Source organism: Panthera uncia (assembly GCF_023721935.1).
Source record: "Panthera uncia isolate 11264 chromosome D3 unlocalized genomic scaffold, Puncia_PCG_1.0 HiC_scaffold_8, whole genome shotgun sequence".
Taxonomy (NCBI): Eukaryota; Metazoa; Chordata; class Mammalia; order Carnivora; family Felidae; genus Panthera; species Panthera uncia.
Genome location: NW_026057586.1, coordinates 75,853,257 through 75,867,420, shown reverse-complemented (window position 1 = coordinate 75,867,420; position 14,164 = coordinate 75,853,257). Strand labels below are relative to the sequence as shown.

Genomic DNA, 14,164 nt, shown 5'->3' with positions numbered 1-14,164 from the left:
CAACAATATTAAGTATGCAGGGAAAAGTCCACTAGAGGCAGGAGAAATGGGGCAGCCCGAGTGTGCACACCTGCCCAATGGCCACCGGCAGCGTGCAGCAAGAATGAACCCCATCTCAGAGTCTTTTACAGGGGAGCGGGTGGTCTGGATTTTTATGTGAAGCCTTCCAGTTTGAAAAGCTGGGTATCTGCATCAAATCAAACAAAACCTGTGAGCTAGATTCAGCCTGTGGGTCACCAGGTTGCCACATCAGGTCTGTGGGATCAGAGAGGGTTTCCTGAACAAGACGATTTCTTCTGAGAATTGGAAACCGTTTTGTCTCTGGCTACACTAGAGTTTAAGGTCGGGGAGGGGAGTGAGATGAGACAGGAGAGAAAACAAGCAGCCAGACCCTGCAAAGCCTGAGAGGCCACTTGGAGGAAATGTAGATGCTGTCCAGAAGGAAAACGATGAGTCACTGGTTGTAAGCAGGGAGATAACACCGGGTGTATAACCTGCCAAACGCTGTGGGCTGCCTAGACCCCGATCTACCCTCTCCAGCTCCCCACACACAGAAGTGGAGGGGATACCAGCCCCGCCTGCCCTCTGGACAGTGACCTCTCATGTTCCCATCAGATCTGCAGAAGCTCCTGGAGATGGTTCGGGAAGATGCCCGGAGGACAGTCATAATGGAAAATGGGATGCACAAAAAAGCGCCCAGGTATTGTTCTCTTGACCCCTGGGGCAAATGCAGGATATCAGAATAACAGTGATAACATTAGCCACAGCAGTTCTGAATCCTTAATATTTTCTCTGTGACAAGCACTGAGCTATGTACTTTGTTCATGTATATCACCTCCCTGGGTTCTTACAACAACCCTCTAAGGAAGATACTGTGGTCTTTATTTTACAAATGAGAAAATGAGGCTCAGAGAGGCTAAGTAACTTGTTCAAGGTCACCCAGCCAACGAACGGTAAGGGCACAACTCAAAAGCAGATCCTTCTAATTCCAAAAAGCATCCTCTTAACCACCATGCTACCCTGCTTCCCAGGAGTTGTAAGGTTATTCATCCACTCTTTTACTGAATATTTATGACCATGTAGAGACTAGGTACTAATTATTACAGGAAGCGTTATAAAAGGGAAGCTCGGACTAAGAGGGTGAATACTAGGGAAATGTGATCTAGTCTGGGATGTGGATGAGGATCAGAGAAGTTCCCTCCAAGGAAGAGACTATAAGAGATTGTGGATGAGGCATGAAAAAGAGCTACCCGGCCAAAGTTTGGGGGGGCGGGGTGAGGAGACAGATGAACATTTCAGGCAGCACATGTGCAAACATGGTGAGGAGGGACCATGGCGCCTTCAAGGACTGAAGTGCGGCCAGAATGGGATGGAGAGAGGCATCAGCCTGTCTGGGGACCTCAGAGGCCACTTCCAGGATTCTGGTTTCCACCCTAAGAGACTGGCTCGTGGCGGTGCACTTGAAGCTGAAGTGTCCTCCTCCTGGCGGGAAGCCTTATCCATGGGACTTCCGACCTCGAAAAGCCTCAGAGAGCAGGCAAGCTAGAGCCGGAGTTCCCTTCCCAAGTACAGATCCTTCTGAGTAAGCAAATGACTTCCTGAAAATAAATGACACACTGGAAGAGGTTCTTCATCGCTTTCAGCCTACTGGGATGCCGGCTATGACTTATTGGTTATTGTTATTACCATAATTACAGTTCACTGAGCACTTTCACATGCATCACACCCGCCACTGCTTGCTAAAGACGAATCTGTCTGCTGCTGCCTCAACTGGCATCGGGGCTCGGAGGGTGGCACTCAGGAGGCATCCAGAGACAATGCCAGACCTTCAGGCCCTGGCCGCTGTTACTGATTTATCAGCGTTGGAGACAGACGCTAATGATGAAGCATCAGCTCCCTGGGTCTCTCTCCTTTGTAAGAACTCATGGCATGAACACTGGCATTGGAGTCAGACTGACATGCATCTGAAACCCAGAACAGGTCAACGTAGCCTTTCTCTAAACCTCAGTTTTCTCGTCTATAGAATGAGACTGTGTGGCCTCGAAGCATTGGCCTTAGAACCAAGGAGGCTAGGGTCAATCTCCGTCCCCATGATTTAATTGCTGTGTGATGTCGAGCAAGTTGCTTCACCTCTCTGAGCCTGATTCCAATTCTGTAAAATGAGACTCATTAACAACCTACCTCAAAGAGATGTAGTGAGAACTACATAGCCTTATCTTTGTAAAATATTATACTTGTGGAAATAACATCTATTTCAATGAGAATTAGCTGAAATAATGCATTTAACATATTAATATTAGCACCTGCCTAGCATATCGTGAGCATTCAATACATGATGACCGCCGTGATGGTGTTGGTGGTACTTTTGTTTCACATGTGGCGTCCCACAGAATCTTCGCATGTTGCTGAGGCGGGTGTATTAACAGCTACCCATTACCAACGCCCCACCACACGGATGGAGAAGAAGGGCGATGACTGACATACATAAGGTGCTCAAAAGACAGAACCACGTGAGAACACAAAACTCACCATGTGGCCTCTGTGTTCACTTCAGTGATACAATAACCATGGTTACAAGAGCGAGAACCTGTTGAGATGTCCCATCTTCAACTCCTCTGGGAGAAAAATCTCCCTAATCTCCCCTGAGGCAGCAGATATTGGAGGCTTCTCTTTAGAGCTGTAGAGAGACAGTTAAGAAAAGCTGCACATTTTCTTTTGTCCTCCTCGCTTTAGAATCTGGATCCCTTTTTCAATTTAGGCCCCACATCTGTTCCCAGCAGGGATGACAGAGAATTCTGGGGTTTTTAAGAACCCCTAAAAGCCAACTGGATCAGCCCCCAGCCTCAAAGCCAGACTGCCCTCTGGCCATCTTAGTCCTGTTCAGGCTGCTGTAACAAAAATGCCACAGACGGGGTGGCTTACAAACAATAGGTATTTATTCCTCGCAGTTCTGGAGGCTGGGAAGTCCAAGATCAAGGTTCCAGCCGAGTCGGTGTCTGGCAAGGGCCTCCCCCATAGATGGCAGTCCTCGCCACAGATGGCCGTCTTCTCACTGTAACCTCGCATGGGGGAAGGGAGCTCCCTGGGGTTTCTTTTGTAAGGGTGCTAATTCCAATCATGAGGGCTCTGACTTCATAGCTAATCATCTCACAAATGCCCCCACCTCCTAATACCCTCACCTTGGGGATTAAGATTTCAACAGATGAGTTCAGGGGGATGCAAACATTCAGACCATAACATCACCTAGGAAGATGACCTTTTCTTAAAACTCTGCTAGCAGTATTTCCTTTAAAAAAATTTTTTTTTTAATGTTTATTTATTTTTGAGAGACAGACAGAAGGGAGTGGGGGAGGGGCAGAGAGAGAGGGAGCCACAGAATCCGAAGCAGGCTCCAGACTCTAAGCTGTCAGCACAGAGCCTGAAGTGGGGCTCGAACCCACAAACCACGAGATTATGACCTGAGCTGAAGTCAGATGCCCAACCAACTTAGCCACCCAGGCGCCCCTAGCAGTATTTTCTAAGTGTCTCTGGGGATCAGAATCAGCTGGATGCTTGTTAAAAATACAAATTTTTAGTCTTCATCTCAGAACCACTGAATCGGAATCTCCAGAGGAAACTATTTTTTAACAAGCACTCCAAGTGAACACTATTTCACAGTATGTTGAGAAATTCTAAGGTTTCAAAATGTGCTCTCTGCACACCAGTATCAGAAGTGTGTGCGTGTGTGTGTGTGTGTGTGTGTGTGTGTGTGTGGTTTTTAAATGCAGCTTCTGGGGCCTCGCTCCAGGCCTAACATACCCAAATCTCTGGGAGTATGGCTCTGTATTAGCAGCAATCTCTCCAGGTCTCCAGTTGATTCCTATGCCCCATAAAGTCTAAGGATCCCTGCTCTCGAAAGAGAATCCTCCCACAGATACTGACTGCCTCCAGGGCACCGTACGTTGAAGGCCTTATTAAGAGACCCATCTTGTTTTGCAGTATCTTGTCAATGCTCAAACAAACCAAGAGTGATTCTGCCTATAAAGACGTGCAGACCACCCGCAAATCAAGGTAGGAGACACCCCACAGTTACAGGAACCATTGCAGAGATGCCCCTTACCAGACTATAGAAGGTGGGGCAGGGAGGAGGGACTTTTTCCTTCTTCATTAGAAATAAGCTTCTTAATTCCTGCGGGGGGGGGGGGGGTGGTATCCAGGTGTCTCTCCCCACATCCCAAAGTGAATATCATAAAGTTAAAAATCTTCCTGTAGTAGAGGGATATGAAGCAAGGAGGATGTGTTACAGGACTGCCCTTTCCCTCTTGAGCAACTTGTAATGAGGGAAGGGAGGTCTGCCCCCATTTCATTTATTAATCTGAAGTATACTCATCAATCCCCATGTGTGCCAGAAACCGTGCTAGGTTTGGAGGGATTCAACAGTCTGCTATCATAAATCTCACTATCTGGACTGAAGCCGTAACTTTTTCGTGTGCCACGGACCCTCTGGCAGTCTGAGGACTCCTTTCAGAAAAATGCCTTTAAGTCCATGCTGTAAATAACAAAAGTTTACAAAGAAATCTGTAGTAATACAGGTTCTGACATTACAACCAAATGTGGGATATAGTAATCTATGAGCTTCTTTAGCAGTGAGTTATATAATAAGACTTAGCACATCTAATAACTACTATAATTTTAGATTAGTGCTGAGTATAAATGATCTTTCAAAATATCTGCCACAATTGTGACGCAAGGTGCAAATACATGCAATTTCCATTCCTACTAAAGGCTAGTTGAAATAAAGATGTGACCTTTTTTCCATCTGCATTCATGGGCTCCTTGAATCCTGCCTTTGGTTAAGAATCACTGGTCTAATGGGAGAGCCATGTCTTTATTAAATAATCCCACAGAGTTAGCCATATAATCATGACTATGGAAAGTGTTCTGAAGGAAAAGTAAGGAGGATTGGGTGAATGTTGAGCACCAGGGGCCAAAAACTGAGTTTGACATTTAAGCTGAAACCTGAAGAAAAGAAGACTTAGCTAGCCTATGGCTGGGATAGATGGGAATCGTGTTCCAAGAAAAATGAATAGCATGTACAAAGAGCCTGAGACAGGAGGAAGCATAGAGGCATTGAGCAGAAATCAGTATGGCTGAAACTCAAGGAGGGCCAAGGAAAAGGGAGATAGAGACAGGCAAAGGGTCCTTTGTTATTTACTTCTGTTTGCTTGTTTATCACAGTGAATGCCACTACTTCCCTCACCTCCCACATCCCCCGAGTCACACTATCAGCCCTAGAAAAGAAGAGAGCCACCTTCCAGACCATCAGGAGGAAGGTCAAAGCCAACCCACTCTCCCAAAGAATGCATCTGCAGGGGTTGGGGCTGCTGGTTGGAATCCAAACACAAGGGTTTCTGGGTACTATTCCTGGGGCCTGCATCCCAGTAAGGTGGGATAAGGGCTCAATCCATCACCTACCAGGGCTAAGACCTCTAGATCCAGTCCCCTGAGCCTCTGGGGGAAAGCAGCAAAGGTTAGGACCTTTCCTGCGGAGAGGGGTTTGGGAAATGGCAGGCCTACCTAAAGAAGTTCCAGGCACTACAGGGCCAGAAGGGAAGGGTCAGCAGCACATCACAGGGATAAGAAAAACAGAACCACACAGATAAGGCAATCAAGTAAGTCTTCCAAGCATTTTGTAGAAACAAAGGGAGACAGGGCAAGAGAGAAGGTGAGAAACACTGATGTTGAAGGACCAGACCACTAAAGTAGGACACAAGAGAAGGTGCAGGGGAGGGACAGGCATGCACAATGGAGCTTCACCCCTTCTAGAAACTCTGACCAGGCAAAGTCACAGGAGGGAGTAGCCACTCAAGGAATTAAATCAGCCCATACCTGGGAAGGGTTCAATGTCATGAGAGCTGACTGATCACAGATGAGGACACTGATGATCCCGAGCTGAGTTGCTTGCCCACAGACTGGGAGCTGGTGGTGCCAGGGATGGGCTCTGGAGCCAGCTCTGTCTGCCTCCAAAATCAAGTGAAGTGAGTGTTCAGCTCAGGGTCCAGTTTAGAGAAGACAATCCTTGAATGAAGAAGCAGTCTGGGTTTGGGAAAATCGACATCATGACTAGAAAGACTTGACTATCCCTTCCCCAAATCTGCACTCAGCCCCAGCTTACGTGCCAGTTGGTGTAGAGAGAAAAACGGAAGGGCCCCACGTGAACTTGTCCTCCAGAAGGAAAGATCAATTTTGTACAGATGAAACTGGGATCCAGAAAATATGTCATCCCGACAATATGCAGAGACAGAAGGTCAAAGTCAGACTACAAGACTCAGAGCAGGTAGAACTTGCTGTAGACCATGAAACAGGGTTCGATTTGAGAAAGTGGAGAAGAAACAAGAAGGACCCTCCAGGCAGAGGACATGGGTAGAAGCAAGGGCCAATATACACTGAGAACAATATACACTGAGTTCTATGACTGGTCCTTTGATTAGAGCCACTTCCCTTACCCGAATTCTGGAGGCTAGCAGGTGTCATAGGAGCCCCGAAGACACCCTTTCTGTGAAAAGCAGGCTCCAGGCAACTTGAAACCATCCCTTTGTGTTTCAGTGAAAGATATAGCAGTACAAGTGGAGAAAGCCACACTCTGCTCATCCAGAAGAAGTCTAAAAGGTAAGCCAGACGGGCAGCGGAACAAACTGGCCAAAGCGACTATGGTAATCACATCCTCTATCTTCCCAGGGGTATGGAAACAACCCAATGCAGACCAGACTCCCCAAAGTCATACACATTGCTTAAAGACAAGGGTTGCCCAGGGAAAGGGACTCATGGCCAAGGTGCCAACGCAAACAACGGCAAAAAATTCCTCCTCTGTGCCAGGCACTGGGTGAAGCATTCCATATTCACCATCGTGCTTATTCCTCAAAACCAGTCCTATGAGGCAGGAGTGTTATCCCATTCTACAGAGGAGCAAACTGAAACCTGGCCAGGTGAGATGTCTTGCCCGAGGCCACAGAGCTAAGAAGTAGTGGTACTGGAGTTTGAACTGGAGTCTCCCAGCTCCAAATTCCATTTTCATCTCACTGTCCTTAACATTCACTGGGCTCAGGTGACCAGATGTCTCCCTGTGGACTTATTTAATAAAGCCTGAACCACCAGCTTGATATTGGGAAGATCTGTCCTTCCTATATCCAGGGGAATGCTGAGATAGCATTCCACTGCAGAACACCTTGAGGCCCAGGGAGCGCCGCATCATGGCTCTGATCTTGCACCCTGTCCCCTAAGCCCTTCTTATCTGTGTCTACAGCCGTACCAACCGGGACATCATCCAGTGCAAGAGTGGCGTGTGCAACACCATGAGGGCAAAGTTTTACAGCGTGGCCCAGGAAGCTGGTTTCTGTCTTCAGGACAAGATGGAAATCCTCATGAAGTAAGGGCATACATATATCCCTTCATCCAAAGGACATTCATCTAGTACCCACCATATGCCCACTGATGCCAGGTGCTGGGGCTTAGCAGGGAGTAAGGACATATTTCCTGCACTCAGGGAGCTTACAGTCTCCTGGAAAATATGGGCAGAAACAAGTAACTATATAAATATATAGGTACAAATTATAATCACTGCTATACAGGAAGAGACAGGGTACTATGAGAGAGAGAAACCATGAGGAACTAATTTAGGTCGGGTAATCCAGGAGGACTTCTCTAAGGAGGTGACTTCAGGCTGAGCCTTGACAGATGAGGAGGAGCTGGCGATGTACACCAGCAGCAGGCTAAGTACATACAAAGCTCCAAGTCAGGAAGGGACATGGAAAATCTGCAGAAGAGAGAGAAGTGGGGAGTGAGAACTGCATTATGCACAGCCATGAATGCCACACTTAAGGCTTGGAACTTGATTTTAAGAGCACCGGTGGGCTACTGGAAGCCTCTCTTTCCTATGCTGACAACCCAGTAACTGTCTCCCTTCCCAGCCTACCCCTTGACTGCGGTGACCATTCACCCCCAATGAACTCATCCATTTGATGAAAGTTGCACAGTCACCCTGTGCTCTCTCACCCTTTCAGTATGGAGGGGTTAGGGTTCAGGGCCACCGTTTCAGAGATGACTTGTCCCCGCCTTCTGGGAGCCCCCAGGCTAGTGAAGAATCCAGACAAGTAACCAGACAATGACCAGACAGGCTGATGACAGCCCACATGAGAGTGAGCAGGGGGCTAAGGGAACACAGGGGAAGGATGTCTTGCCTAGCTTGAGGCAGCAATCGGAAATGTCTTCCTGGAGGAAACAACATCTTCTGTTTCATAAAAATTGGTGAGATTTCCAGAGCACCTGATATGTACCCACGAGCTTTGTAGTCATCACTGAGTCCTTACAACAATCCTAGGAAATAGGTGCTGTTATTAGACCCATTTTATGGATGAGAAAAGTGGGCTCAAAAATGTCTTGTCAAGACAAGGTCACCCAGTGGTTAAGTAGTAAACATGGAATTTGAACTCAGAGAGTCACACGCAAAGTGGGAAGGAGGGACAGGAGCTCCAGGGAAAAGCAACAGCAAAGTCTCAAAGGCCAGAAGGGGCACAGGGGACCAGGAACTGCCATTAGTCAGGTGTGGCTGGGGTTCAGGTTGCTTTCAAGGTAACCAGAGAGACAGAGGCCAGATCATAAAAGGTCTTGCTAGCCCAGCTATAGAGGTTGAACTTTATCTCAGAACTTTGTTCATGAGCTAAAGCATAAAATGCTGAGCTGGAAAATGCTGTAGAGACTGGATAATCCAGAGCCTTAGAGGGCAAGTTACTCAGGGAACCTTATTCCAAGTAAAACGAAAAGCCATTGAAAGTCATATATAGGTGAATGCACTGGTTATAGTTACAATGCAAAGTCTCCTTAGAGAGCTAGGGCATATGCCCAAAACAGTAAGAGGAGTGGGGAAGAGAGGAACCAACCTGAGTTAAACACCTACTGTGCATCTGGCACTAAGCTCTGCACTTCGCACACATTGTATCACTTAATCCTCACCTCTGAGAGCTAGGACCATTATTATCTTCCATTTTACAGATTAGAAAGCTGTGTAAATACAATATAAAGTAGGGAGAGAATGATAAAAGGTGACTGGGTTTCGCAAGAAAAGAGCGTTTCAGGACCTTGGAGAGAGCTATGTCATCTTGTGGCCTGAGCCACATTGTAAACTGAAGAGTGAGAGGGCTGAGGACTTCATAGAGAAAAAGGTGTTTAAGTCAGATCTCAAAGGGCAACTGGGATGGATAAAGAAGAAGGGGGTCTGATCTTCCTCTTTTTCATACATCCTGTGATGCAGGCGCCAAGAAGAGAGAGGTCTCCAGAAGTTCCATTCTTTTGTCTTTGTCTCCGATTTTAAAAAGGATATAGCAAAAATGAGGCATCAAGTCTCCATGATAAAAGGAGATGCAGAAGAAATTGCAGACCACTGGTAAAGATCCCCGGAGTCAGATAAGATGGTCTTTGACAGGGGGAAGAGGGAAGGGGAAAGGGGCTGTTGTTGGAAAATCACATTTGATCAAGACAATTCTTGGCCATAGACAGGCTGTCAGGCAAGAACCCCTCAGTTCCTGAACCACACACAATCCAACAACTGTATTCTCCATATTTATTTTCGGTCTGGATCAGACTATCAAATATGGACTAATTTGCCAGCCTCTTGGAAAATGCAGATGAGGCAAACCACATGAAAATTCCTACAGATTGTGAGGTTTATGGGGCAATCCCTACATTCTCCAAACAAGTTGACCCTTTAAGGATATAAAACCAGGAAGGCATATCCTAGAAACACTGTGCCCCAGCATGGGGTTATAATATAAATACAAGAAAAAACAACATGGACTGAGCAGTTACTGGGTGGCAGACACTAACCTAAGAAATTTTCCTACATTATTTATTTTGTTCCCCACAAAAATCCTGAAAGTTACATATTAATACTCACTTTGTAAACAAGAAAACATAAAGATTTAAACCCCTGTCTGACCCCAGTCTCTGTGCTCATCTAAGATACAGAATTAGAGTCTGCCATGCACCCCATCATGGCAGGGTGAGTAAATCAAGATCTCAGAGTAAGATGAGAAAGTCTAAGCATGTACCCAGGATCCTTTCCATGATTTTAATAATGTAGAATGGGAGCTTACAAGGAGACACAAATAAATATATGAATCTATACCACAAAATATAAAATACAAAGCAATACAAGTAGCCCAAAGTACATGGTAAATGATTAGTTTCTTCTTCAAATTTCTCTACAATTGATTCATCTATATGGGGGGGGGACCTTTTTTCTTTTAAAAAAATTTTTAATGTTTATTTATTTTTGAGAGAGAGAGAAAGCGGAGTGTGAGGAGGGGTGGGGAGAGGCAGAGAGAGAGAGACACAGGCTCCAGGCTCTAAGCTGTCAGCACAGAGACTGACACGGGGCTGGAACTCATGAACTGTGAGTTCATGACCTGAGTTGAAGCTGGACGCTTAACCGACTGAGCCACCTAGGCGCCCCACCTTTTTTCTTTTTTAAAGAGATGCCATCTCCTGCCTTAAACCCTGGTCACACCTGAACCACCTCCAGGTAGGAATCTACCTTGTTCCCACCATCTCAAGAATGGATTACCAAACTACCCTCAGACTGCTGCAGCATTCAGAAATGTTTTCTAAACCCGCTGAAACACACAAAGCTGTGGTCCAAGCTTACTCACTATCAGAGACATAGAAAATACACACACACTTCCCCTTCCTCCTCCCTCTCCTCCTCCCTTTTCCCCCTCCCCCTCCTCCTCTTCCATCTTGTGTTTAAGAGCCCCTTGCATCCTGGCAGGTATCCCACAGATATGCCCATGTCCTCCTGGCCTGATTAGCCCTCAAAAGAGAAGCATCCAAAATCTCAGTGCCCCTTCCTTCCTTCTAGCTTTTCACATTGTCTGCTTGATAGAAAAATCATAAATGCTTTAAAGCATGCCCTTAATTTGTTTTTTTAATGAGATGCAAATCATGCTCCAGCTTTTACCACCCCTAAAAAAATAAAAAGACTTGCCTGATCTGCGGGCTGTTTACATTTCGGATGGAGGCAAGCCTCCCAGGTGAAGACGTGCTGCCCTGGAGATATCACATGAGTGGTAGAAAGAGAAAGTGGGGGTGGAAGCTCTAAGATACTCAGACCCACCCCCCAGCAGGTTCCTAACTGGCTCTCTCTTCTTGGGATTGGGAATTGAAGGTACTTTGATCTGCTGTCCAAACTCCCCAAAGATCTGAAGAATTTCCGCCCTGCCAAAAAGATCCTGGCGAAACTACAGAAGTTTGGGGAAAACCTAGACCTCAGGATCAGGCCCCATGTCCTCCTGAAAGTGCTACAAGACCTGAGAATCTGGGAACTGTGCTCTCCGGACATTGCTGTGGCTATCGAGGTAACTACTGTGTCCTTTCCCATCCTCACTGTGCCTCCAGTGTCCTCATTCAGTCATCTCTCAACATCCAGGCACCATTTAAGTGCTGCACACACAATTAAAAAGACATAAGGTCTCTGCCTTCACGGAGCTCATCATCTAACAGGCGAGGGATTATCACATGACCTTGGTGGTTTCAAATCCAGGGGACATTATAGTCTATGTAAATGGTGCCCCCTGGGGAAACTTGGAGGCTTTGGAGACACATCAGTAAATGGACACATGAATAAAGGAACTGGCGATAAGAAGAAGAAGCACTCTAAATCTGGCCCGTGAAACAGCAGCATAGACCTCACCTGTGTGCTTATTAGAAATCTGGAATCTCGGGCTTTAAACCAATGCAGAACCTACATGTAAATGAGATCCCAGGTGATTTGTATGAACAATAAAGTTTAAGGAGCACTGATTTAAGGTAAATATACAGCGGACCTATCTTAACTAGGATGAGTAGGGAAGGTGACTCTTAAGCTGAAACAGAACTTGACTTGTGTGAGGGACTCCTAGGCAGTCAATAGGTTGGGGAGGAAGCAAGCAAGGAGGTGCAAGGTTATAAGGGGACTGCACAGTCTGGGCAGACTTTTGAAAGTCAAGTTAAGGATTTAAGTCTTCATCTTGAGGCTGCAGGGAAGCAACTGAATGGTTTTTAATGATAGTTTATCATCACTACCCACTCTAGACATTCCTAGGGCATCAAAAGGCATCAGCAAATAGGAGGAGAGGAAGGGATTCCATCCTAAGGTATTAATAGAGATTAACAGAGTGACTTCCTTAATTTCACCCCATGGCATACATACATTTTCACAGGGCTTTCAATGTCTCAAGATAAAGATGGGACTCTAGTGGTGGAATTCTCAGTCCTCTGGGTGTTTTCATGCCAGACTGGCGCTCCCATAGGCTGACCTGGGTGATTATATGTGGGTGCAAGGTGAGGAGTCTGGGGATGGGGGATAACCCTGTGGACAAATCCCTAGGTCCAGACTCTACTCCCCACATCTTGTGAAGCTCCTTCAGGAAGGACTGGTAGGCTAGTCCAAAACTAACTCGAGGGTAACTCTCCACTCCCCACTTGCCAATTATGGGGTCCACTTTCCACCTGCCAGCTATGGGGGTATAGAAGAGGCAATCTCTGAGTGGGTAAGATAAAGGGGGTATGGATGCTCCCCCATTCTCTGAGGTGAGTTCACCACCCTGGCTAGTAAAATTTAGCATGTTCCTCTCCCAGTGAGAACATCACAGAATGTGGGGGTCTCTTAATCCTAGAGCCTATATGAAATTCTACATTTTGTATCTTAAACCTTTCCTGGAAGCAAGTTATCATCAGTTCTCAAAGAAGGCTACAAACCAAAAAAAGTATAAGGACAAATGACTTTTTAAAAAGATATTAAAGTAAGACAGAAAGAAAAATGCAGACAGCTGGGTTTTCCTGCTCTCCCAAAATTTCTCTGGGTCAACAGTGACAAAAAGGGGCTTAGTCTGATGAACCAGGAAGCTGGAAAGGTGTTCTTTTCTTGAGAGAACAACCCCCATCATGATGCTCCAGGCATTATGAGTATGTGCATGGTTAAAGGTATCCTGGAGCCACCAACCTCAATCACACATATTCTAGGATCTTGGAGGTGGGGCAGGAAAGGGAGTCTAGCTTTCAGACCAAATCTAAGGTTGCCACTGTGTTTTCCCCACAGTTTGTACGTGAACACATCATCCATATGTCTCAAGAGGATTATATCAACTGGCTGCAGACCCGGATCAATATCCCCATCCGATCCCACAGTCTCCGGACATAGACTGGGCCTGGGTCGACCAGCTGTCCCAGTGGAGGAGGACTAGACTACACAGTATCCTTGCTTCCTATCCGGGTTCTTCCTTCCTATCTACTCTCATGGATACCCACTAGAATATATGAGACTGACTTCCGGCAACATTCTAGAGGGAGATACTCCCAGGTGGAAACTCCTCTGAACCTCACACCCCGCCTCAAACTCCCAGTGTCTGTTCCTCATTGGTCCAGTCTGACTCTACCCACTCCCTCTCCAGATTCCTTTACCTTACTCCTCTTCCTCAAATTCTGGCTAATAAACTGGAGCTGAATATTTGGTGTCTGGCTGGGAAAGAGTTGGAGCTGTGGAATTTGGGTGTGATATTCAGATCCTAATAATGACCACAGTTACCATTTATTGAGCTTTCATTATGCAATAGGCCCCCAGTGTTGGGTGAAATTTTATTGCCTGATAATATCATTTATGTTTTTTAATGTTTATTTATTTTTGAGAGAGAGAGAGGGAACGCTCCAAAGTGGGGGAGGGGTGGAGAGAGAAAGGGAGACACAGAATCCAAAGCAGGCTCCAGGTTCTGAGCTGACAGCAGCGAGCCTGATGCAGGGCTTGAGCTCACGGACCATGAGATCATGACCTGAGCTGAAGTCGGATGCTCAACCGAGCCACCCAGGTGCCTCTGCCTGATAATATCATTTAAATTCTCACAATAACTTGGTTAAGTAGGGAATGGTGATGTTGTCCCCATTTACCACCATTGGAGCTACAGCGTATTTCTCAACATTAAGTATAGGCAACAGATGGATAGCGGGGTAGGTGGGTAGATGAATGGATGGGTGGATGGATGGGAGGATGGATGGATGGATGGATGGATAGGGCATTCATTCCCCAACAAGGCAAATGGTGTGCAAGAAAATCTCCACCTTAATAGTCCTCATATATTTCTGGTGCTCTTGCTTGCATAAG

The 14,164-nt window shown here is 46.3% G+C and overlaps 1 protein-coding gene across 3 annotated transcripts in view; it reads left to right on the top strand.

Annotated features, from left to right (window-relative positions):
- CCDC60 (coiled-coil domain containing 60) overlaps nucleotides 1-13,519 on the top strand; it is a 162,731-nt gene extending 149,212 nt beyond the window's left edge. For all 3 annotated transcript variants that reach the window (XM_049619265.1, XM_049619263.1, XM_049619264.1), the window contains 7 exons: nucleotides 616-700; nucleotides 3,979-4,050; nucleotides 6,586-6,648; nucleotides 7,283-7,405; nucleotides 9,287-9,418; nucleotides 11,198-11,387; nucleotides 13,109-13,519. In XM_049619265.1, coding sequence (XP_049475222.1) covers nucleotides 616-700; nucleotides 3,979-4,050; nucleotides 6,586-6,648; nucleotides 7,283-7,405; nucleotides 9,287-9,418; nucleotides 11,198-11,387; nucleotides 13,109-13,210 — 767 coding nt within the window. In that variant the 3' untranslated portion in view covers nucleotides 13,211-13,519. The remainder of the gene's footprint in view (nucleotides 1-615; nucleotides 701-3,978; nucleotides 4,051-6,585; nucleotides 6,649-7,282; nucleotides 7,406-9,286; nucleotides 9,419-11,197; nucleotides 11,388-13,108) is intronic.
- Nucleotides 13,520-14,164: the final 645 nt, after the last annotated feature.